This window comes from Camarhynchus parvulus, chromosome 9 (assembly GCF_901933205.1).
Source record: "Camarhynchus parvulus chromosome 9, STF_HiC, whole genome shotgun sequence".
Lineage (NCBI taxonomy): Eukaryota > Metazoa > Chordata > Aves > Passeriformes > Thraupidae > Camarhynchus > Camarhynchus parvulus.
The window spans coordinates 14,342,066-14,368,831 of NC_044579.1; the positions used below are offsets into that span (position 1 = coordinate 14,342,066).

Here is a 26,766-nt window from a genome sequence, read left to right on the forward strand (position 1 = left end):
CTATGTGTATTTTAAATTATTTTGGCTTATTGTTACCTACAGTGAGATCTGAAGCTAGAAAAGATTTCCAGTCTAGCTACACTGTGATTAAAATAACACAGTTTTTACCATAAATGCAATTATGCAATATTCCAATGATAATTTTTTCCATATTTGAGAAAACCAAGTTTCCACTAAGGTAGTGAATAAAATATATTTATATCAAAAGTATACTTTCAAAGATATTGAAATGCGTTCTTCTTAAACAGACAGTAATTTTTATCCTCTACATTTCAGGCTTCCCAACAACAACAAAACTATGTGAAAGCTTGAATTCTGCAAGTCCTGCCCAAGTCCTCTGGGCAGCATATGAAACTGCTCTGGGAGGAAATGCCTCACAGTATAGAAGCATCCAGCAACAACAGCCAGGTCAGGCCTGAAGCTTTCACTTATAAGAGCTAAATCAGGCTATAAATTAAATATTGCTAAAAGGTGTCCACATTAAGAAACAAAGGTGATATGTGCTATAGCTGCTATTTATTCTTTGGGATAATAACTGAAAAATAGATTTTTCTTTTTTTTCTCCCAGGACTGTCTCAGTAGCATAGAAATCTCAACAACACGGACTGCCATGAGCAGCATGGGAGCCAGTGGAGCTGGACTGCCTCCCAGAGCATCACCCACCTTTTTCATGTTGCCTCCAAGCAGGGAGTAAGGAGGTTTGTTGACGTGGCTCCAGTCAACTGGAACACGTGTCATGTCGTACAGTTGGAAGATGATTAAAGCATCAGAAAGGTCACTAAACCAAGAGCAAAACAATGGGTTTCAGCACAAAAGAACAGATTGACAATGAAAGTAAGTACTTGAGACTTCTCACAGTGGAAATAAGTTGCTGAAAAATTCCAGACTTAAATAAAAGCTGGTGCTGTTCTGTAAAGAAACTAGCCTACATTCCATTGCTTGATTCCTGCAATTATATACACCAAATTCTGCATTTCATTTCATTAGTTTCACAAATCTTACTGAAGCAATCTCACTCACTGGCTTCAATTAAATAATTACTTTCATAGGGCAGGTATAGACAAAATAGCTGCTAAATGAGTTTTAATTTATTGATCTAGTTTTAGTTCTCTAAGGACCTTCCCAAATGTTAAATACTGATGCTTTATCTGCAGATGCCTACAGATTTGTTTTGCTAAAGAATAATCAAAACCCAACGAACTTATTCTTGCAAAAGAATAATAGTAGGAAAAGTATTATTTTCCCATTATATGTTGCATTACTGATAATTCCCATCAACTACTTAATAAATTAAATTCTCCACGTTAAGATACCTACAGATCACTTTACAGAGATCAAAAAACTGAAAAAATGAAACCAATCAGTAAATACACATACAAGCAGGTGTTCCCATTTGCTCCCTCAATCTCATAATTTATTGACAGAATTTGAATCAATTTCTGGCATAATTTGAAAGTGACCAGAAGCATCTAAAAAGCTTATTATAAAGCCCTTCATCTGAGGGAATACTACACTGCAGAGCTTCTTACAGTCTACTGAAAAAATAAAAATTATACATCATAAAACACAATTATCTCAACTTTTATAAAAACATAATTTAATACACAAGTGAGTGAGGGGGGAAGATTTAAACCTTCTTAGGTTTTCTAGTCTATCTAGATTATGACTAGAATATTTGAGTCAGATACTGCTTAATGTGGTCCTACAGACCAGTTTGGAAGAGGAAACCTGGAAATCACTATTCTAGTAGAAATACAACTTCCCCCCTCTTCTTTCCTTCCTTCTTCCCCTGTCACCCCTGGGAAGTCAAATCATTCTTTTTAAAAAACCTTACCTGTATAAATGATTAACATATGGGCTCACACCCAGTGAATTCATCCAGTTTCTGAAAGTCCTTTCTTCCTTACTTTCTCCTATGGTGACAAATACAATTCTATATAAGTTATTGGAGAAAACACTTTAATAAGCAATGTTTAAATGCTTCTCATATCCCTCACCACCCCCCTCCCACCCCAAAAAGAGTTCATAATTTCCCAAACAACAGTCTATACTACAAGGCAATCCTAGCCAATTCAGATCCACTCAGTTCTGGGCACAGGGCAGGGGGACTACATGGAGTAGCATTATTAGACTACATTTATCTGATATTTGATAAAATACAGAAATAAATTTTTGTTATATTTCACATAATTAATATATCATGGAGATGATTAGTAATAAGTTCCTGAAACTAAAATGAGTGGAAACTGCATTCAACAGTTTGAGAGAAATAATATCTTTTTTTCAAAAGTCAGTACTAACACATGAGGCACAACTCCACTCTCTCCTCACAGAATTTGACAGTATTGATTTGCAAAGGGCCTCCCCAAAGCAACAGATTTCATTTTTTTTAGTTCTATGCACTGAAAACGTTGAGAGGCAGTGCTGTATTGGTTAACTTTGTGGAGTTATTTATACTGCCAAGCGGACCAGTTATCCTCACAGTTTTGACCAGCAATTCTACTTACAAGAACTGCAGAAAATTCATGAGGAAGTAAATACCAACCTTCACTTTCCTGACATAGGTTGCTTTTATTATTGTAATCATGAGTCCTACCCAAACTCTCTTTCTCTATAAAGTTAGATCTTGCAATAATTCATTAATTTTCTACATATAGCACTACCTAAATTTTAACAACATCTCTGTAGCCATCTACATGTGAATCAGTGCTGCATAAGCTGTTTTGTCTTCCATCAAAGAGGAGCATTTGAGAAAATATTTAGCCTGAATATGTGAGCTTGGAATAACCTCATCACTTTGTTCCCCGGGGTAGATAATCCACAGTTAAGAAAACAGTGAAGACACTGAGGAGGGAGAAAGCTCTGGACTTCAGAAATTTCAGCTGCAGTTTACAGTTTCTAACAGAGTAAATTTTATTTTTAAAGTTTCAGCCACCTTACCAGGTTCTTTCCTTTCCAATTATTATAAAATAGTTGATATTCATCTTACCAATACATTTTCTAAATTATGATTTCTTTTATATGCAATTTGAATTAGTGTTTGTTTCAAATATTTACATGTAAAAATAACCACAGAGCCACTGATGAAACAGAAGAAACAAACAAAAATACTATTCTGCAAGATCATCAGAGAGCTTTGTTTCACATATTTCTTGCCACATTAAAATTTAAAAGAACAATCACACTTTGTGACAAAGTTATTAAAAATATCGGTTTTTCCATTTAAAAAACAATCATAACTCAAGAATTATATATAATTTAAGTTTATAAAGAATACCTTTGAGATTATATTATTTTGAAGCAAATGCCTTGTGTTTTTTAAATGATTTTATGGTTACTGAGCTTTGAGTTGATTTGCAGTACCTAAAATACTGACTGCAAAGTGCTTTTAGGAATACTTGTCCATTACAAAGACAGTACCAAGGTTATTTAGTGAACTCTTATGAAACAGCATAGCCACAAAAACAGATACTCAGCAACTGCACTCAGACTGAGGATTTTAAAATGCTTGCTTAAGATTGTCAGGAGAATCCAAAGTAGCCAAGCAGGAGCAAGAGCATGCAAGCTGGGCAGGACCCTTTTGGAAAGTGGGAGTCCAGGAACTAAACCCAGCATACTATATTTAATATGCCACTCTAAACAAATCCCTTTATCATGCAATACATGAGTGTTCATAAGTTTTCCAGATGGCTGAGAAGTGACCAGTTTTTTCTCTCTAGTCTTTTATTCAAAATATACCTTGTGATCCTATCAGGAGCATATCTTCTGCTGAGTGGTGCAGCAGATAGCCAAAATCATTGGAAAACTGCAGAAAGGGGGCAGAGCTACACAAAAGAGAGAGGAGCAAATTTGGTAGTATCCTTTATATTTATTGCCATCTCTTTTTTGAGATCATTACACTGTGGAACTGAGTGGAGAGTAGCCATAGGGAGGGGATGAAGAATCCAAAGAGCTCAGAAAAAATCTAAGATTATCTCTGGAACACAACTGAGCTCAAGATACAGCTGCACCCAAAGTTCAGCCAGCCTGAGTGGAAGTACTTAACCCTCTTGTGGTGACAGCCATGAAGGCTGCCAGTAATCTAAGCAACAGCACAGAACATGTACACTGGAGGAAAAGTGGGTGGACACAAGTCCCTCCTCTTCCTCCCCCCAGAACTCAGCTTTCTTTGTGACTTTGACTCCAAATTGCTGCTTTCCCCACAAGCCAGGGGCTCCTTGGATCAGCAGCAAAGGTGGTGCAAGAACTGAGCTCAGGACTACCCTCTCCACCCCCACACAACAGCAAATATTCATTTTGCTGTGTCAGTATTCCTGAGAGACACGCTCTCATATTTCAGTGCACATCACCAGATGTATTGTCAGGGCAGATGTCAGTTTATGCACAACATTAAATGTCTTAAACTGAAGAGGACAGCCACACCATGCTGATGAGGTGGGACAGTCCCTGAAAAGATGGAATTTATGCAGGAAAATGAAAACTTTCAGGAAGCTCTACTCACCCACACATGCCTACAGCTTGACATCTCAGTTCATGGAAAGCCCTTACTCGCTAAACCCTCCAAAATACCTGTATGGCATTTGACTTACTGCAACTCTTGCCCTCATTTTATATGCTGTGGGGTTTTTCCTTTCTCTTTTACTTATGATGGCATATTAAAACAATAGAAAAATGTAAGAACAATGCAAAAAAATCAACCAGAAAAGGACAGAGATGTTTAAACAATAGGGAAAAAAAAGAACAAAAAATTGCAGAATAAACACTTTTATGGAGTACAGAAAAGTACTAAATACAGTACCTACATTAGGAGGGGTCAAATCTGCATTTCATGAAGCAAAACAGGAAAGCATTATAAATTATGAGTCAGATTTCAACAGACAATCTATGATGAAACTATAAAGAAATCAATGTCATATTTTATATCACTAGCTTGAGAAAACATCAGTATAAACACAGGACTTAATGGAAAACAAACAATACATTAACAGGAAAAAAAACATTAACAACACTGTCTTTGGGCTGAATAACTATTTTGATGATTTAGATCTACTTGACACCACAGGAATCATTATTTGAGGGCAAAAAGGAGTCATCTACTTTTCTTTGAACAGGTAACATTGGCATGATTATCCATCTCTAAAATATATACTGTAAATAGTAAGTTAAATTTGGCCAGTATTTATAATTACAAAATCATAGTCTAGCATTCAGTTGACTGTAACTTTTTAAACTGGTTTGGCTGAGACTTTCATCTCCATCAAAATGTTTCAGGAAAGTCCAAAAACTAATTCAACTGGTTTTTCCCATGCCATTGAAAACTCTTCCAAATTTAACCAAGTTTTCAGTATTTCAAATCACACCAGCAATTTTATCTTCAGAGCAGAGAAGCTAAACTGAACACATTCCACCTCCACACAGCTCCTGTATGCATTCCCAAGAGCTGACATTTCTAACAAAACTGAAGCAGAGGAAGAGCAGACCTTTCCTTCAGTCATTTGTCCTGGCCAGCAGGGACTGCAGTGACTGGGGATATCACAGCTGAAAAGGGAAGACAACGTCCTGTGCTCTACAACCTCTATCACAGCTGGCACCCAGCTGAAGCTAGAAGAGCAAGAAGCCTGAAACAGGAATGCTCTGAGGGATACAAGATTTGTGACACAGGGATGAGCAGCACAGACAAATCATGAAAAAACAGGAGCAAAGGAAGATGGACTCACCTAGATGGAAAGGAAACCTGATAGGAACAGTAAGAGGAAGGCACGAGAAGGCAGTGCAGAGGACTATGTGAACATTGCTGATGATTCTCCCGAGTGCAGCACCCCTCATTCTCACACTCCTTTGAGATCAGTGAACAACTGTGAAATACACTGGCAGGAGCCATTCCATTATCCTAGATTAGCTGGTCCACACCAAGGGCAACAGCCAAAGATTGCTACCAATTATCCCTTTATGTCTGGCATTAGAGATCTGAACTGTACAGTTAAAGGCCAAATTCCCTGCTATGACAGGATCTATACAGGCTGTTGATGCAATAGATTTATATAGGCTGCTGATACAGAAGCCTTTTAAAAAAAAATGTTTCCTACTTTAAAAGGCAACAAACATACACACACATATATACAAATGCACTATGTGAAAAATACTTTTAAAGACTATTACAGTTGCATAATATAGTACTTCAAAGAAAAGCCAGAATTTGTATATTGGCTCAAATATAAATAGCATGGAAAGAAGCACGGGAAACCAAAAGGAAAGTAGGAGGACAGTTTTTGCTCCTGCAAATGGATGACAGAATGTTATTCAGGAATGACCATGTGGTCAGGCTGACACAAGTGAACAGTATACACACTACTGGGGTTTTCTACTAAGGCTTAAATTGGCTGCTAGTAAGTAAACACGGGCACCAGTACACAGGGATCCTAGACCACAACCTAGAAGGAATACCGAAGTAGAAATCACTACAAATATTCTAATACTAATATTCTTCTCTTTCATACAGTTAGAAAGTTGAGTACCTTCTAATAAATTGAGATCATAAGATGAATAGTCAGGCTTGTGCAGGGCTGGATATGTGTTAAAGAGATTTGCAACAAAAGCCAAATTGAGCTTAGGGTTGCCTGCAACCACATCAGCTGGAGTTACAAACTGTCTGCAGCCCAATTTATCTGCCTGTTGGAGCATGTATTCAGCCCTCCTCAAGTCATTTTTATCCTAAAAAGAAAAACAAACAAAAGTTAATTTACAGTTAAGTCTAATACTAGATTTTACTGAATCATCAGTCAAGGAAATCTTTAAATGAACCTGTCAGTTCCTCCCTCATTCTGCCAATGCCTGAGCTAGCTCGTACAGCCCATGACAATTCCCCTCTGCCTTCTGCTGTCCTTCACTTCTGTGGCTGTCAGCACAGCATTCCTCATTAATCACAGCAACTGCAGCCAGGAGTGTAGAGATGCTATTTCCATTTCCAGGCTGTTGATTCCCATATTCCTTATCCTCCTACATGTACCAAAGGTTCACCATCAATGCTTTAAACTGATATTCTCAAGTAATTCCAGATGATGCCCAAAACCATCAGTAAGAGTTTGAATGCTTCCAACTTGCTGTCCTTTTAATATTTTTTTCTCTTAATCATCATAAGTTGGCAACTTATGTTTTGTTTATTAGTCTTTATTAGTAATATACTGTTTCATTACAAAATGTGATCATATGAACTGTAGGAAATTGCATGGAAAAAATTTACTTCTACTCTCACTCTCAAAAAATCCCAAAAAAGAGCAAACAAAGCAAACAAGGATGTTGCAGACATCCTTTTCACTAAAATCCTTTCTTTAGGATTTTTTCCTTCTGAGAAGCGGTGGCCTCAGAAACAAATGTAAACAATAGGTTATCTGCTGCTGTGGAATGCAACAGGTTCGTCTGGATTGGCCCAGCTTGGATGTTTAAACATAATGGCCAATCCAGAACTGAGGTCTCTTGGAGAGAGTCCGAGAGAGTGGCCTTGTTATCATTCTTTACTTTTCTATGCTTAGCTTAGCAAGCTTCTGAAAAGCTCTCCTGCTTTTTCTTTGTAGTATAGTTATAATGTAGTGTATATATATATCATAAAATAATAAATCAAGCCTTCTGATAATGGAGTCAACCTTCCATCTCTTCCTTCACCCAAGAACCCTTGTGACAACCGTTACACAAGGAATTTAAGAGAACTAAAGCATGTAAGAAAACAATCATGCACATGGGCTTCATGCTTATAATGAATAATGAGATTCTACTGTATATTCTGATTAATATATAAGTATCTCAGGCATGCAGTTCAACTTTGCAGCAAATGCACTTCCAGAATAATCCTTCCAACAGGATTTATGAAGCCACTTAGACAAGTTCTTCCACATCAGTGTAGGCACTGGTTTTAGACCTCTGTCCCTTTACACCTTAAAGCTTGATGGATGCCACACTTTGCTGCTGGTTACTGGAAGGGCTCACATGTTATTTCTAATTGCTATTTGGTTAGAGGAAGGAACAACGGTTTGTGAAGTCTATTGTTCCTTGTCTGAATTCCAGAACAGGACAACTGAGCAGGATGCTCTAATACTCATGTTGGATGACCCAACAATGTACACTACTCCAAGTGACACATAGCTCCAAACTTTTGACTGCAGGATGCATTATCCTGTTTCAGCAGCACTGTAGGCTCAAGTTTTTGCTCATTTAAGCTTTTGTAACACTCAGCAATCTGGCTAAGTTTTTGCACAGCTTAGGAAACAGAAGAGGATTCAGGGATAACCTGGTAACTAGAATGTTGGATACATACACAGAAGTCTCAGATAATTCTGGTCTATTTTTACATTTCTGAATACTTACGTGAAATCCTGTAAAATCAATTTTAATAGGCAACTGTTGAGGGTCCTCTCCTTTGGGTGCAATCTCATTTAACAAATGGTAGTATGCTCTTGAATCCTAAAACAGTGTATTAAAAAAAAAAGCAGCAAGTTTGTAGCCTTTCCTAGACATTTATGACTGTAATAGTCCAATCCAAAAGCCATAGGAGTCAAATATACAACACCCTAATTTCAGTAAATATGGATGCGGTCATATAGCCATTTTACTACCCCGTTTCACATAGAACTTAGCCAGATGACAGAGAAAAGGAATATCTGCTAATTATTGTGGACAATGCTAGTTAAATTTATTCTGCTGAATATTAACTAGACTGTTGTAATTAAGATATTCAGGGCAAATTTATGTGGTCACCCACAAAAAGGAATTTTGCAGTAACAAACTAGAAGAAAAAATAAACCCCTATTAGTTCTAGAAGTATTTACTACTTCTCTTAAGCACTACATATTTTTTTGTACCATAGTAGCAGTTTTCATATAAAACCCTAGTTACAGTCTGCTTTTATAACAGCCTTCTTGGCAACATTTGAAATTATATAACTTGCTGAGTGGTGCAGTAGATAGCCAAAAACCATTAAGGACATGGTTTTCTCCAATGAAAGGAGGTCTAAGGACCTTAAGGCAGTCCTCCTCCTTTGCTTTCAGTTTTAAAAAGTTGCTGTGTTCTCTCCTCAGCTGGGCTACAACAGTGCTCTGCCTGCCTTTGCAGAATGACTGAAGAGAGAATGATGCAGCTCTGCCACCTGCCCCAAGGAACCTTTCAGCCCCTGTGGCAGTCAGTTGACACACCAGCAATGCAGCGACTGGCAGTTATTAGGCAGCTAGTAATGTGGTGCAAATTATCCTAAATAACTCTAATAGACACCTAACAACATTAGAACTTCCCTGACTGTTGGAAAGGTTCACTTTGCACTGTGATATGATAATACAGGGGATGAGCAACTAAATAGGATAGAAGAGATCAAAGTAATGCTCTCTCAATGTTGAAAAATGCAGAATAAACCTGCAGTCAGATAAGGTAGATTACTATTGTATCTAAATTCTCCTGATCTGACAATTTTTTTTTCTATGCACTGTGTGTTTTAATACCACTGTGTTCAGTTATGAGAAGAAATAACTACATACCTTAATGTCTTGGCTGAAGTTACTGATTTTCTGCCACCCTGCATTGGCCAGATGGTAATTCACCCAGCGCAGCAAGAGGTCTTCTGGGGAGAGCTTCATTAACTGATCCAGCTCTTCCCCTTCATTCAGCAAGGCAATAAGAGCTAAAAGCAAGTTTGAAAGAAAGCTGAGATCACTGCTATTGTGGTCTGAGCTAATTCCAAGGGCCTGGCATTGCTATACCTGGCATTACTCTTACCTTCATTTCTGGAGATCTCAATATCAGCAAAAAGGCCAACTTTAATGATCTGCCACAAGAGTCCTAATACCAAGTGTGGTTTTCCTTCTTGCAAATCTTGTGATCCAATATTGACAACTGTGCAGCCAATGGCAGATGCTGAGTTCAGAGCCAGGTTTAAGTTTTCCTATTTGGAAATATAATCATTTAACAAACTTGGGAGATTGTATTTTTTAGCAAAATTGTTCATATTAAATTTTGGAAGAAATAATGCATTAATTCAATGGCTCTGAATGGAAAACTGCACTCTGGAGGTTTTTTGTGAGCTACCTTGCATCTTATCAAAATTTAATGAAAACAATGACAGTGTTAATATGGACCCATCAAAAAAATTGTGGGCCACATTCTGCAGCTGGGATTACTGAGGAATATTTTAATAAAAATATTTTTACCCACATGGAGGATTTAGAACATAGTGTAGTTTAACTTTTCATATTTTAACACCACTGCCTAAAATAAAGTCTGCCATTTAACTGAGGTTTTTATCAGCAGATTTTTCTCACTGGGTCCATAACTTATGGATCTACTTCCCTTTCCAGCCCTGTTTTCTTAAACCCAAACTAAGTTCTTAAAAACTGTTTCTGTCAAACTGTTCCATGACTTCATACACAATTAAATTAGATCTCCTCATCCTCTATCAAAGCTACTCTCCGGTACTGAAAGTGCATCATCCTATCACAGAATATGCAGCCATGCAGATACTTTCTGCACGGCTAAAATACAACCTGGCTATCCACTCAAAGTCTAAAATTATTTTCTTCAGGTACTCAGTAAGGCAAAACAAAAATAGCTAATAGGGAAAGAATTAGAGAAAACAAGAAAAAACTATTTTTTCTGTAAATCGTCTAAGAAATAGGAGAATACAGTAGAGTTTATTAGAAAATACAAGCTCATACTGCAGGATTTTTTTATTCCATATGATTTTAAATTTTTTTTTTCTCCACCAGAAGAACTGTCATTAAAACAGAAAAATACTTTACTTTCTCATTTGTGGCAAGTTCCTATTCATGCAGTACTTACAGAAATAGTGAAAGGAGTGAGTTTTTTCTTATTAATAGCCCTTTCATCAATTGTATCTGGTTGTGAAAAGTTGATCATTTTGCTATGAAAGAAAAGTCAAGAGTTTATTCAAACTTCCATTTCTCAGAAAATATATTATTTGGTTATAAGCTACTAACACTCAAGCAGCTGCACACATTTCTGACAAGATTAAAAAAAAACAACAAAAAAAAGACTGTTGTCTAAATCTCCTCTCCCCCATTAAATAACTGCACATTCATTCAGAATGCCCCAGATAATATATTGCATCTTCCTTTTATAATTAATAGATCATATTTATAACTGTCAAAGAAAGCTCCTGAGATGAAAACTGTAAACCAAAGTAACTGAAATGGTCTCTACTGAAAAAATGTAGTCTAATCAGTGTATTCCTGCACTGCATTTCTGTAGTACCTTGTATCTACATGGATCTCAAGACTAATTCACATCAATACTAACAGCTAATGCCTTGTTACCATGGTGTGTCAGTAAGTACTAGTAATCCACTTTCTAGTTAAAGTTGCAGCAGACTGAAGTTAAGGGACCTATTACATGCTCTCTGTTTTGCCATGGACTTAATTCAGATTTCTGTTCCTGATACCCCATGATTTAATGACTGTAAGTAGTAACTTTTAAAAATATTTAAAATAGTCAAGTTTTCTAATTATTTCAAGTAATGAATTTATGAACTGTTTAATTATCTCCTTTATAAACAGCCTGCACATATCTGGCATGTACAAAACTGCTTCTATAACATATGCACAGAGTCACACAGAAAATATGCTAAAAATCACATTAATATGCAAACAAATAAAATATTTTAAGAGTGGGGTCTTGATGTTAATGCCTGTCTAAAGTTTTCTAATTCATATCACTGTGATCAGCATTTAACCTTTGAGATTAATTTCTTTTCTTTCTCATAGCCTTGGACTCACCAAAGAAGAATGCCATCTGCAAGGGATTTAAACAGACTGGCATCTGATGGGTTCATTGGTAGGAGGTGCTTACAGTCTGGGTCATCTTGTAGAGCTTTATTTATCCAATTAACAAAAGCAACTTTTTCTTCCTCTGAAAAGAAAAACAGCATTAAAATAAAAGATGAACATTTCCATGAAGACGTACTAGTAATAGCATTTGGGTCAAAGAGGCTCATCTGCAACAAAACCCCTTCATTTCACAGAGGTCAGTTATTAAAAAAATCAGTCCAATGAGAAAGAACACAAAAAATGCTAAGTACAGATTGGCCTTTCTCCCATTGTACCCTCTAATTATCTGGTGATTTTCTGAAGGATAACACGAATATCACAGGAACTTCTTAGAGAAGGTGTCCTCAAGGCTGACTTCAAATTTGGTTTCTCAGCAATTACAAAGAAGAGGTGAAGACATCTCATCTGAAATATGCAACATCTCACTCCATGCACTGTTTGCTTAAAATGCAGTGTTTCAGTCAGCCTCCTGCTGGACTTCAGAGACTGGCAGCCTTTTGAGACAGATCTGAACTTCTGAGTTGTCTTTAGCTTGGAGAAACTTGGGAAGTTTAATATGCCAGTTTTAAATTCTCTTTCATATTCGGTGTATAATTTATTACTATGTATCTAAGAAAGCTTATTTGGATAATAGTCAATCAAGTCTCAGTATCCAAATTCCCAAAGAGTACAGGTGGTATTCACCCCGCCTCAAGAAGCACCTGACTCACTACACTTCTTTCACTGTCAATGGGAAACAATGTGAAATTCTAGAGCACACTTCATCTCATCATAAACGAGGTGCTGGGTGAGACCAGGCCAGGTGAATTGTGCTCTAGTGAGGTTTGTTTCTCTCCACCAAAAATAAAACTGCATCTAAAGAATCACCTCTGATGCCCTACAGGCATCCTTCGGGATGGAGCATATCCCCTGCTTTAAGGATGTACCAGGTATAGCTGGTGCTGGAATCCTACTGAAAGAGGATATTGCCACCCTTTGGTTAACCAAAGTAATCTTCCTCATACACAGAACCTTAACACAATCTGGGACAACACAAATTCCAGACTTAATCAAAAAAGTTGCAATATTGCTGATTGCAATATGATCCAAGAAGGTGGTTCACACTCTGGGTAGGAGCTGCAATGCAATTAGGCACAATTACCAACTTAAATTACATGCAGCAGGGGAGGTAGAAAGAAACAGATCAAATATTAAAAGCAGCTTTTTCAGTGTGAGACAGTCTATGCAAAAGCCATGTATGAGTGAAGAATTCTGTAATGCAGAGACAGCTGAGGAGGGCAATCCATCCAGAAAGGATATGTGGTGGTTTGTCAGTGGGGTTTTAGTTCATGTAAGTTAACACTGTGGAAATGAAAATGAGGATTCATTCATTTTTTTATCTGAATATAGGAATGAGTGTCCATTAGCATATAATGAAGGCAAAAACTTGACTAGCTTTACTAGAAGTATGCCAAAGGGGCTGTTTCCTCCCCCACAAGGTGTCAGTACTTGTTTTCCTCTTTTGCTCTCACACAGATGCCCATCTTGCCTACAAGTGCAACTAAGAGTGAAACCAAGCAACAACTGAACAGAGCTAATAAACTATCACCCACACTTACTTTGTCTATCTCCACATGCTTTTGCTGTGTTAATTTGCTTTTATTGCCAACAGTTTCCAGTTAGACTCTTTTATCTGTAGTGCAAATTCAAAGAGTCTTCCTCCACGGAAAATTTGCCCGTGCTTAATTATTTCTTACCTGAATAAGAGTGCTGTGTCCCCTCACTAGATATTGCTGATGTTCCTCCAATTGCTGTAATACCTTGCTTTTTGTTTATTGATTTTCGGAAAGATTTGCTAACATCTTTGCTTTTCAATTCCTGAATTATCTGAAATGAAAAAAATAGAAAGCATTTTGTGATTGATTGTACTTTCAAATAACTAACTGTTAAATCATCTAAGTAGCCTAGAGTCAGCAGTTAATCTGACTGAATTTCTCGGATATTTGTAATGACTTCTGTTCTAAAAAGGAATAATTACTGTTTGGATATCTATATCTATACTGGATATCTAACATATTATTTTACAGTGAATACCTCTATTAAGGTATGCTATCTAGAAAAACAGGCATACAAAGATCTACACAACAGATATTTTGGTAAACTGAAGAACACAACTAAAGATACACACATTTTTGATGATGACAGTATATTTTGCCCACCTATTTCCGCACATGCTTGGCAGGCAAAAGGTTATAACATGACAGTTAAACATGCCCTTCCTTTATCAAGCTAATACCATTTTCCACCTGCCTGCAATGTAACCCATATTGGATATATTAGTATGTCCTAGGTTTGCCCAAATACTGCAGAGGTCTCAGACTGACAATGAAGTATAAGTAAAAGACACAGTTAATACCTGGAAGCAAATACTTTTATGTTTAGAATCTCAGAAAGAAAGATCAATCCCTAATTCAACATGCAACCTTGTGCAATTAGCAGCAGTACTCTAATTTCAAAACAAAACATCATCATCCCCAAGCACCCACAAACCAACAGCCTGGTAAGTTCTTGTTTCTTTTCAAATGCACCAGTGAGCGATTCTCATTAGAAAAGTCTAAAGCTTTGAAATCTGCTCAGTGAAAGGGAAAACTTGTACCTCAGTCCCAGTAATAAACAGCCATTAGTATAGAGATTGAGCATAGTGAAGCACTGCTAAGAGCATTCAGAGGCTGCTATCCAATTGTCTGCTCTTTTGGCAGAGTGAGGGCCGCCCTAACAGTTCCTACAATATGTACTCCTTCCCCCCACCTTGGAGGGGACTGATTGCAACTACTGCTCTTTCACATGCTGCTGAAATCAGAACCATTAAATTAAACAGGAATGTGAAAGATAAAAATTAGAAAATAACTATATAGGATATTCTAGGTTGTCACAGAAAACTCAAAGTAATAGTTATATATAAAAATAGCACTTATATATAAAAATAGCACTTAGTTGTAGCAATTAATTCTCAATAAGTATCAAACAGTAGAGAAACATCCAAATGGAAGGTCTTACAGAGACAAATTCTTCAAAGTTGATTTTCCCATCCTTGTTGCTATCTGTCACCAAAATGATTTTTTCTACAATCTCCCGGACTTTGTAACCAGGCAAGGGCAGACTTGCTTCTTTAAACAGGTCTTGAAGCTCGTAATCACTGACATACCCACTGTTGTCAATATCTGTAGAATGAAAGCACAAGTTGTTATACTCATGTAAACTCATGCATATTCATGTACTAAGGTATGGTAACTGTTAAGAATAAATAAAGCAAGATAAATACAGTTCTAGGAGATGAGTGTTTCTTTCTCTGATATAGGTAAGTATGAAGGAATGCTTGTGGATTAGAGGCACAGCTATCTAGGACTTGTGCCATCTTCTTATATGCTTTCTCAGGAACTATCTTATGATCCCAGAGCACAGATAGAACAAGATAGCAAATTTGCAAATAATGAAGTTCAAGATTTTCTTATTTTTTTTAGGACTCCCAACAAAATTATCTATGAACAGTCAAGTCAAAGGGACATCAATTAATATATGCTTAGTGTAACATTAAACCATTTGCAATCAGTAGGCTCAAATCTGATGCATGTTGTGATTAGAAGAGCTCTATGAATGATATATTTGTAAGAAATTTAAGAGAACATCACATTGAATCATAAACGGAAGCAGATGATGTGGCTGCTTCTCTGAGTTGTCAAGGTGCTCCCACTTTTGGGTTTTTTTTCCATTTACTAGTCAAAAACATCTGTTCATATTGCATCTAGGATCAGAACTCAGTCAATAATACCAGAGTGCATGAATACCTCCCATTAGAGAAGGGCAAGCAGAGAAACATGCTTTCATCTCCAGCCATAACTAATTGCTATACAGTAATTTTTTTTGTAATCCATACTACACTATGTAGCTTCTGTACAGCTTTATATAGCAGCTACATTTCACTGCAGATAAAAGGCTAAAAACACAGGGTAAAAAAAATAATTCTGTGGTTTTGATACTATCAGAAGTTCACAGATCAATACACAAACTTGATGTCTGCATTTGCATTAATTCATCCACTGGCCTGCAGGCATGTAAGACCATACATAATAACAGGGATGGTCTAACCATCAGAGGACATTCTCATGAGCTCACTCAGATTACCAGCTATTTTATTTCTCTAGGTTCATCTTTCACTGAGGGTAAGTTTCCATGATGACAAGCTGAGAGTTAAATAAATGCCTTCTCTCAGTTTACCAATTTAGCTGCAAGTACTTTATCCATAAAGACATTAGAAATGTGAAAAAAAATTAAACTAATGATTATTAATTATTAAACTAATAATTTTTATGTTTTAAAGAAAGCATAAGGAAAAAAATGCTCTTCAGTGAGAAGGAGCAGTACAGACAATTCTTCAAGCTGAAACAGGAAAAGATGCAGGCAGAGGATGGAGATGAAGAAGGAATACAGATGGTGAAAATCAAACATATAGAAAAGCTGTCAGACAACACCAGCGAGTTTTCAGCTATGCTAACATCTCTTAGTAGAGTGATACATGTATATCGTGCTCCTCTCCTTGGTCTGTCATCCCAGCACCTGCAGGATATAAACTACTTGACCTATAGATCTCCTGATGATTGGTTAACAGCAACTCAGGAATTATCTTCCATGGATGTATCTTACTCCCTGTAGAATTTCTACTCTTTGTTTAGTCTCAACAACATCCTCAGTCAATGGGCTCACTGCTCTATTATTTATTGTAAAGTTAGTTCTTTTTATTTTAATCTCCTGACTCTCTACTGGGCATCACGTGATAGCTGTATTGGCAGAACCTGAATAATTCCCTCTTCACTTCTCCATACTACTCATGGTCTTCCAAATCTCTAACATTCAGCTTCCCAATAGTTTCTTTACCAAGTAAAGTCTCCAAATATTTAAGAGTTCTTGCCTAAAATGATCCTGTTTCCCCCATCATGACTGATTACAAACATGGTTGTTTGATTTCCTGAGCTGCACAGTTACACATCACCCCTCAGAATGGCAGTAAATAAGAAATAAAGCAGATATGAACATTCACAACAGCAGTGCAATCTGGAAAAAAAGGGCAGCTGCTATATAATTTCTTACACTTTCTGTGTGCTCTGATTAATCTGTAAACATCCTTTCAAGCATACAAAACTGTACAGTTATTTATTAACACTGGTGTAACAAAGCTGATCTTATTAACAAAAGATCAAAAATTCTCCAAGTTTAGTTCTCTTAAAACATAAAACCTGATTGAATAAATGAAATTATTAGTTCAGCAAAGCATGCAAATAAAGCAAAAACCAAGTGTCAGTAATCTAACATGAAAATATGCAACACCTGAAGCTTAGCCAAAAGTTTTTCCAAATTATGGAGTCCAGAAACCTGAATTTTGAGACCCGTTATGTAACAATACATAACAATAACACATAAAATGCTACCACCCTGCAAGAAAATGTATCTGTTTTCAGTGCTGAAGTTGAAAGAAATTAACACACATAGTTCCAGTGAAAGTAAGGGGCTCTATGTAAACATTCTTTTTACATTTTTTTTAGATATTACTGGCAATACAGAGGGAAAACACAGTCCTGTCAAAACCAAGTGATCCACAAAGATTGCTTCCATAAATCCTTAACAGTTTTGCCCTAAATAAGAGCATCCTTATGACTCCCTCATTTAAAACATACCTATTTTGCCAAATGCTTCTCGTAGCTCTTCAAGCTCTTCACGAGAGATTGTAGTTATGTTGTTCTCCATCTTCAGCCAGCAGGTGTTGTCCTCAATTGCTAATACCTAATAAAAACAATAAACAGGTAAGATATAAGGCAGGATGTAATTCCAGACACATATAAGTTACTGATCTATTCAACACGAGGTACTGGACCTGAAGAACACATCCAGGCCTGACACACTTAAAACATTACAAACAACACTTTAAAGTACATCAGATATCTGGCAATTCTTTTCACTGCAATAGTGAGTGAAAATTCACAACAGCAGCACCTGTTTACGTACATTTGATGTTTTCATTTGCATAGAATAAGCACTGGCCAGCAACTTACCTCCATTGCCTCAGTGATTTTCCAGCATTAAAATCTCCTTACACTTCAACAAACAATTTTTGGAAACATTAATTTCTAAGTGAGATGCAGGATCATTGCCAAGCAGTGGCTAGTGCTGGAATCTAGCCCTGCAAAGCACTGAGCACTCCAACATTTACACAACATAAATCTCAGTGGGACACCTCCAAGGACCTGCCCACAATCTGTCAGTGAACACCAGGGAGCCTTTCCACGACTCCAGGAGGTACCACCACCTGAACTCTACACTCTTCTGACACCCTGCTGTCTCCTAACACTGTCAAAGAGCTGAATGAAGGCTTTTACTGAGCAAAGATTCAGTGGGAGCCTTTCTCTGCTGACCTCTTAGAAAAGCAGAACAAAACTGAAGGCACCTTCACAAGGGCTGATAAACTCCCATGAAAGATTTTGCCTCTTATCAAAGCTTTACTACAACAGGATGATTCAGATTTATTGGCAGTAAGTGCAGCTGTGTAAAGAAGCCACATGCAGTTGTCTCCACACCCAAGTTTATATTTGCATTTGTCATTTTCCACCATGCAGTGCCGCTGGCACACACAAGGCAAGGCCAGGGCAGCACAACCCTGCCTGCACCAAGCTCTGAGCAGCACCTGGCTGGAGACAGAGAGGGAGCACAGGCTGCTACAGGAGGGATTGTGCTTGTCCTAAACGTCCATGTTTCATCTTTGCTTTTACTATATAAGCCAAAAGTGGCAAAAATCCACCTCACATAAATATTTTCATCAAAGTTGTTCTAAATTTGCCCAAGTTTTCCTTCTGGTTTAATGCTTTTGCTTTAGAGCAAGAAAAAATATATTCTTGGAATGACCAAGCTCACAAGAAATATATTCTGGTCTGCTAAATGCAGCTGCTTCTTCCCCAACAATCGTGCATACCAGCAGAACAGGACTGTTACCCACTGGACAAGACTCTAGAAGAGGAAACCTGACTTCAACAATAAGTTTTAGCATGAATCATGCTGGATGCCCTTAGGAAAGGCTGTACTTTTACTTCCCCACCTTTTGTGGAAAATTTTTCTTCCACAATGCTATATAAACAGAGCTCTTAACAGTGGGTTGTTTTAAATAGATCTTGTCTACTTTCCTTGGGTTAGTATTTTCTGTGTCTTCACTGGGACTGCTCCTGTGGGTCACACAGGATATGGCCTTGAGCGTGGGTGGCAAGTTAAGTCTTTTTCCTTCATGTCACTAGATCTTATTTAAGTACTAAAATCCTTCTTACCCGTTTTGCTAAGCTTACTAATAGCATATACCAGTGTCCATAATCAAAAGGAAAAAAAAATTAAAATATATATTCAGAAAAAACCCTACACACAGATATTTCTGGAAGCGCAAGTACCTTCTCTGGGAACCTGATGTGGCAATTAAAGAAATAATGAACTGTGGAAAAACTGATGAAAAAATAAAACATTTAAATGCAAATTACTAAGGAAATCTAAACGACTGCAAATCTATAAAAATAAAAAACCAACCAAAAACCAAACAGATGACACTTCTCTGAAATACAGAAATAGCATGACAAATCATAAGTGGAATATTTAGCTATGCAAGTATAAAAGACAACAGCATTTTTGCTGGCACCATTAAAGTTAACTATTTACCATTATCATGACTCAGATCTTAAAAATTTCTGCTAAGTTGCATAAAATTTGTTTCACTCCTGCCCTTTTATAATTGATAATTCAGATTTTCCATCATATTCTGTTTCATAAAATAGCAATCTCTGATTTCCAAAGATGTTGATTATTTCAGTTACACAGTAGAAACATCTGCTCTTGAATGAAGCAGAAAAAGAAAGCTAATAACTGCTCTAAAGAGACAGCCTTAAATAGCCTATGATATCCTGACAGGGTAGATTATCAATTAAATGGCAGAAGTGCTGCAATCATGGTTCAGGCATTCAGGAGAGACAGAGTTTGAACATTCAGAGACAACACCTTAACTAGTCAGACATTACAGACAATTCCAGTCCACAAACAGGGACCTTCTATCTAAGCTAATAGATACCCTGCACACCCAGGCTCATCACCACCCAAGATGACTCAGGGCACAGGCAATTCTGACAAGATTTAGCCTCCAGAGGTGTCTTGGAACTATGACTACCTGTTCAAAGGTATATTCATTTCCAGAGAGCATTTCTCTGTACTCTGAGGGTATTCATGTGACACTTAGATTTTCTGTAGTCTCCACCTACAACAAACCATTTCCTGCTGCTCCAGGACAGGGTAGGTACAAACACTGTTTTAATGCTGATGAAGTACCCTTGATCCTTTTTTGAGTACTTGAAAATAGGCTTAGTATGAACTGACAATATTTATGTAGTCCTAGCCTGCTTCCTATGCCTGGAAGGCTTTTTCAATCTAAAGATAAATTACTGGCCACTGCTGGAAATCATCCACATCCAGCATAAGACAGATACAAACTACTGTTGGCACCATTGTGGTATTTCTTTGTGTGCAGAGGAGCATCTATGGCTGAAAAACCACAAAGGATGGAGTAGGTCAAAGAGAGCTCCTGCCACATTTTTGACCTGTTATCAAAGCTGTCAGAAAAAACAGAGCAGTTAATTGGCAATCAGGCCCAATAGTTGTCTCCATCCATGCAGGCAAATGGCAATTTCTTTTCCAGTTCTGCATTTCAAATTCTGTTTGCCTCATTTCCACACGCAGCTGCTACTGCAGTGACAATGGAGGTTAGAATGCTGACTCGAGAGCCTATTTTCTTTTGTTGCTGTTCTTTTTGTCTGCATCAGGGACACACCTCCTCCATCCCTGCTGCAAATACTGCCTATTGCTGCATCATTCTTAAAGCTCTTGTCTCTAATTACAGTCAAGAGAGCATCATTTGCATATACAGGTTGTGCTTTTATATCAACAACCAGCTGGTTATTACTATGTACTATCTATAATTACAAAACATGAAAATTCTCCTCTTATTTGGCTTTGAATCTGCTACAGAATTTAATGGGAAAAATCTCCCCAAAACACAGTTTAACCTGTAGTATTCCTGTGTTAGTTATCCAGGACTCTTTAAGTCAATGTGATGAGAACAGGATAGCTTTCAGGCACTATTAGTGTCTTTTAATCTCTTGCCAGAATAAACTAGTTCTGTCCAGTCTCAGAAAACAATGCATTGTAAGGTATAAGACACACAAAAGAAACTTTAAAACAAGAATATGCATCACATATTCCCTTTAGACAGTAAGGAAAGAGGAAATGCTAATTAAAAATTACTGGAAATATCTGCATATAATAAAGACTTGAGCAATAGAACCAACATACAGAACTATGACAGAACTAACAACAGAACTAACATACCCTTAGCTTGATATGAACACACACAACAACACAGAGGTTTCTGATGTTTTTTAAGAAGCTAAAAGTACCCAGGTTTGTTTGTTCTGTTTATTTTTTGGTTTCCCCACCCCAACTCATCTTAGACTGAAAAGAACTTCTTATTTATGCCAAGATTATTCTTGTCCTTCAAGTAAAAAGATGATTAGGGGCCAACTGAATCGATCCTTTAATAACATGAAAGCACAAATTGTTTTAGGGGTCGCACTGGTGGTCTGTAGTAAAACAGCAGTGGTGATTAATCTGAATTAAATTAAGAAAAGGTAAGTTTTTATCTTATTGTGATAACTCTTAATCTTTATGACAAAATGAATAATCACTAGAGTTCAGTGGCTTTATAATTTTATTGTTATTGTTGTTTGCCCTGGTATAGGATATGGAAAGATAGGATATGGAAAGATATGGAAGGATATAGTGACACATCTTTCCTGTATCACTAGTAAGGCTGCAGGAGACATCATTAGGAAAGAACTGCACTGTCTGGCATGCAAAGTGAAAGAAGCCTTCATTGTGGAACAGTCACAGAATCACAGAATGCCAGGTTGGGAGGCACAGCAGGAATCAGCCAGTCCAACCTTTCTTGGCAAAAGCATTCTCTAGACAAGATGGTCCAGCAGCCTGCCCAGCCTAATCTTAGAAGTGTCCAATGCTGGGGAATGCACCACTACCCTGGGGAAGATTATTCCAATGGCTGACTGTTCCTCTTTGTAAAAAAATTGTCTCGTGACCAAATGAAGTGTCCCCAGGAACAACCTGGAGATATTACCCCTCCTCTTTTCCATGTGACTACTTCTAAAAGGGAGTAACCACCCTTCAAATACTGGAACATGGTGATAAGGTCTTCCCTAAACCTACTTTTCTCAAGGCTGAACAAACCCAGTTCTCTCAGTTTTTCCTCCTATGGCAGCTTCCAGTCCTCTGATCATTTTTGTGGCCCTTCACTGGACCCTCTCCAGCCCATCCACATCTTTCTTTGTGGCAAAAATCAAAACTGGACACAGTATCCCAGGTGTGGCCAGCTCTCAGAAAGAACTAATCTAACACACCTGCAGACTGACAGGCACTGGGCTTTATAAAGAAAAAAGATTAAAAAATAGATCCATTCCAAATGCAGCAAAGAGAGCACCAAAAGGTCAAAGTAATTAGCTATATACATACATATATCTGTGTAAGTACACATATATATAAATAAAGGTTTTGCAAGCACATGACCAATTTTTGAAAGAAGAGATGGGGTATAATTATGGTATCAATTACAGTTATTAGCAGAGGAGAATGAAGAGCAAAGTTCTTCCAATATGGTACAGTCAGTCTGAAGCTTCACAACCTGGAACACTCAGGAATTGTATTTCTCAGCCTGGGCTTATAAACATGACTGGATATATTTATGATGAACAAAAGTATTTAATTACTAGCAGTTAGAGGATAACAATGAAGAAATATATAAACCAATATTCAACATATAAACCAATAATCCATGGAATTTTCCTCAGTCTTGTAGGAACGACATTGTGAACAAGTACTATTTAAGAGGGAAAAATGGTATTTTTAACTTCACTGACCTTTGCTAAAGTAAGGCTACCAAACCAGCCACAGTGATAAATTTTTTGTCCACAAAACATGTATTTCATGAAAGGAGGTCTAGATGTTAATTAATTACTCACTCCATGGGAATTTATTCAACATAGCACAGTAACTATGGTCAGTAACAGAACCAACATTTCCTCTATGCCTTTAAGATAAACTTGGATGAATAAGTAAAACAAGCTGAGATATTTGATTGTTAGACTGGTCATGGGCTTGCTCTGAGTTCACTTACTGTGGCGTAAGTACAGAACAGTTTCATGAGGCTCACGTCAGGATTAAGAGCAACTCTCTCATAAGACAGATAAAAGCTCCCTTCAGTAAGATACCTTTTCAACCAAACAAAATGCCTTCAGCCTCATTTGGCTGCTGGGTGTACAGACTAGGCATGCAAATTTATCAGCAGTATCAGTTTCACGCAGTTTCCTTTACATGCATCATTCAAGAGGATCTCAAACTGCCTGTGCTTTGTGTTGTTGCATTCAGCACTCCAAATAAAATATATCAACAGAAACCTTACCTATGCCTATACCACTCGTAGGCAAGTAATTTTGAAAAAGGGCTGTTGCCCACTGAGTTCACAGAAGAACATTTCATGAAATGTTCTGCAAACCTAACCTCTTTACAGTCTAGCTACACCAGCATTTTGGGCTGAATTTGACCAAATGGATTATCTCAGATCATATGTGACTCATTCTGCTTTGGTTAATTAGTTTATTTTTTTACGATTTTTACAAGTTTCACCTGCTTCCAGCACAGAGCTGTGAGTATTGTCACTATTTCAGATTTGCTTTTGATGACATTCTCTGTGAAACTGGGACATTAAGGTAACCCAGATCAATAACACCAGCCCTGAAGAGCTGTGGACACAAGTTATTCTAATTATATTTTCTGATGTGTATGAATATTGTCATTCTTAATACAGTTATGTAAGTTATGGTTAGATCACTTCCACAAGTAACAGAACAGCAAAGGAGTTAAATTTTTTATTTGTGTAATAGTGTGTCCAGAGCTCCCTACCTGACAGCAAACCATTTCCAGGCAAATACATAAACAAAGCTGCTTCCATGCAACAAGTAGATTTTCTTTAGGACTTGAAAACACCAGGAAAATCAGTATTAGAAAAACAGAAACAAGATTTTTCTTATACATCTCTTGATAAGACACAACACTTCTGTTTTTTAGAACACAAGATCAGATTGTCTACAAAAACAATGTATCCCTTAATGTGAAGCAAAATAATTCTATTTTTGAGATTTATGACTTTTGTAATGAAAATGTCAACATTTTGTATCTTAACAATCTTCAGTTTTTATGGATTACCTTTCCAATAAATTATGGGGTACAGAATCAAAGTATACCATATAAAATAATAAACGTGTGCCATAATTTGACAGCAAATTAAGGGACAAAAACAAAGTTTCCCTACAGAATTTTTAACAAGGTTAGAGTCAAAAAACTCTGACCCAAAGTAAAAGTTGGATACAGTGAATCTGCTAAAGTGACACTTGCTCTCACTTTTATTATAGACAGTCTTTAGCTTGGTGAAAGTTCAATAACAGCATGTAGATGGTATCCAAATTATGTCAGGAGAAGTACTGACATAAGGAAAATGGAAGTGTAGGAAGAACCTGAGCACACTCTAGCCATAAATCTTAATTACCTTTTATGCTATCTCAACATCTTTCATGGTTTTCATTCACAGCAACAGAAATATTTAGTCAAGAAAAAGAACACAAAAGGGATAAGAACTTAATTTTTAACATAAACATACCAACTATCCACTATTACGACTGTTTCCACTAAAAACTGTTTTCAGAGTTCATTGTGAATACAAGCAGCTTATGAAATAGAATAAACAGGAATTGAGTTACTACATTCTACAGTAGAAAAGGATGGTCCTGTTAGGTCTGTTCCAAGAAGTTTGAGCCTATGAATTGGTAGGCAAACAGCTTGGAAACACAAGTTTAAATGCCTGGATGACATCAGAAGCTGAGAAGGTGTGCCACCAACCTAAAGCAGTTCAGCTCTGGAACATCCTATCAAGCCTCACAGCTGGCCTAAAGGAGATTAGTTACTTTGGCATTCAGGTAGAGGACATCTTCCTCAATTGCATTCCAACAGCTTCAACTGTACAGATTTTCAGAATCTCTAATAATCATGCCACAAATAAAGTAATGAAAAACTTTGCAATTGCATTGCACTTATTTATTTCCAATCTCCTTCCAAGAGAGACAGAAGCAGTTCTTGTTTGGTGCTGCCATGGAAACACAAGTGTTAGTGTAAACATTCAACGTCTCAGTTTCATAGTTCATAATGCAGAATGTCATAGACATAATAATATTTTGATTTTCCAATAAGGAAGTGTTGCATCCAGCAACAATATCTACATGCTGTTAATGACACACAATAGCAACACAAGGACAGGAAACAATGGGCAAAAACGGTGTGAGAAGTGGGACTAGAGAATTCTCATGGAAGACACAAGATCACACAGGAGACCTTCCATTTGTTGAGCAAATCCTACAACAAGTGTCTCCTGAAGCCTATTGGAAAATGTACATTTGTAGAAACCACTAGGATTGTAGCACATGTGACCTTTGTGGGTGTGGTTCTAACCTTCCTAATGTAAACCCTTTTAGTGTTGCTTTGCTTCTACCTTATTGTCCAGAGTCTAGAATATTTTTTACCTTTTACTGACACAGTAAAAACTAGAGAAAATTCGATGAGTTTACTAACAAAACCCCTTTGATTACCAGTAACTGCTCTGAAGAACATAATTATTTTTAAAGTCCAAATCTGGTGTCTCTGTGACATTCCATTAGAGCAAACTACACTAAAATATAAATGGAAAGGCTACACTACTAAAAGCAAGTTCATTCAGGAACTCCATCCTCAAGTCACTCTTTTGTGCCTAGGCTGACATTACATATCAAGTTTACAACAGCAAAAGAGAGAGTTAAAAGACACACCAGCAAATGATACTTAATCTCTTTCTTTCTCTGTCTAGGTTTAGGAACATGCAGCTTTTGTTAGCATGCAACTACCATGACAAATATAAGCTGCATTGTTTTTAAAGGAAATTTCAGTTGGAAAACATCCTGAAATTCTTATTGAAATACCTGTATCAATAAAAACCTCATACTCAGAGTTCATGTGTTGACAGAACCCTCATTTGACAGTAGGACTTTTTGGGTATCCCAGTCCTCTCAAATAAGATTCATTAGTCGAAGTTTATGCTTTAATTATTCTTTTACTTCCTTAATAAACTATAGCACTGCTAGTTAATTACTAAACAGAAAAGCTAATGAGAAGCAACAGTCTGGATTACAAAAATAACTTTTCCAAAAAAACCTACATATTAGACCCTAAGCAACTAAAACCCACATGAAATATGGAATAACACCTGTCTTCCATTTTCAAATAGTTCACATTATTATCAGATTAACTTTTTAAGCCCTGCTTTGCAGTAACTGGAAAGAATTGAAATTTGTTTTAGAATTAAACAGATTCTTGTGTATTTTCTCAACTCCACAAACTGTGCCAAATTACAACCAAGTTATGAGCTTCAGAGTTTTTGAGACTTTGTTGGATTTTTCATTCTGTCTACTCCAATCAAAGTGTACTCACCTTCGACTGTTTAATCTGTTACAATGTCACGGATCTTTTGCAAGGCTCTCAGTATTTGTCCCAAGCCTCTGTTTCTTCCAGGTTCAGTGCCACTTGAGAGACAAGACATATTGTATCCCCTATTTTTTGTTAAGGAATAGGCTTTAGCCTTCTATGGCATTCATAACTTCAGAAAAGGATCTTTTTCTTAAGCCAGCTAGAACATTATGAACCATTTTTCTCTTTTCTGAGCATGAAGATAACATTTAGTTACCGGGTG

General features: G+C 37.0%; 1 protein-coding gene across 3 annotated transcripts in view; it reads right to left on the reverse strand.

Annotated features, from left to right (window-relative positions):
- Positions 1 to 26,766, reverse strand: part of PLS1 (plastin 1) — a 40,693-nt gene that overhangs the window by 5,348 nt on the left and 8,579 nt on the right. For all 3 annotated transcript variants that reach the window (XM_030954361.1, XM_030954362.1, XM_030954363.1), the window contains exons 2-12: positions 17,528 to 17,633; positions 14,856 to 15,019; positions 13,556 to 13,685; positions 11,769 to 11,901; positions 10,816 to 10,897; positions 9,757 to 9,922; positions 9,519 to 9,661; positions 8,359 to 8,454; positions 6,516 to 6,711; positions 1,835 to 1,913; positions 664 to 778 (exon numbers count right to left, since the gene is read on the reverse strand). In XM_030954361.1, coding sequence (XP_030810221.1) covers positions 664 to 778; positions 1,835 to 1,913; positions 6,516 to 6,711; positions 8,359 to 8,454; positions 9,519 to 9,661; positions 9,757 to 9,922; positions 10,816 to 10,897; positions 11,769 to 11,901; positions 13,556 to 13,685; positions 14,856 to 15,019; positions 17,528 to 17,597 — 1,374 coding nt within the window. In that variant the 5' untranslated portion in view covers positions 17,598 to 17,633. The remainder of the gene's footprint in view (positions 1 to 663; positions 779 to 1,834; positions 1,914 to 6,515; positions 6,712 to 8,358; positions 8,455 to 9,518; positions 9,662 to 9,756; positions 9,923 to 10,815; positions 10,898 to 11,768; positions 11,902 to 13,555; positions 13,686 to 14,855; positions 15,020 to 17,527; positions 17,634 to 26,766) is intronic.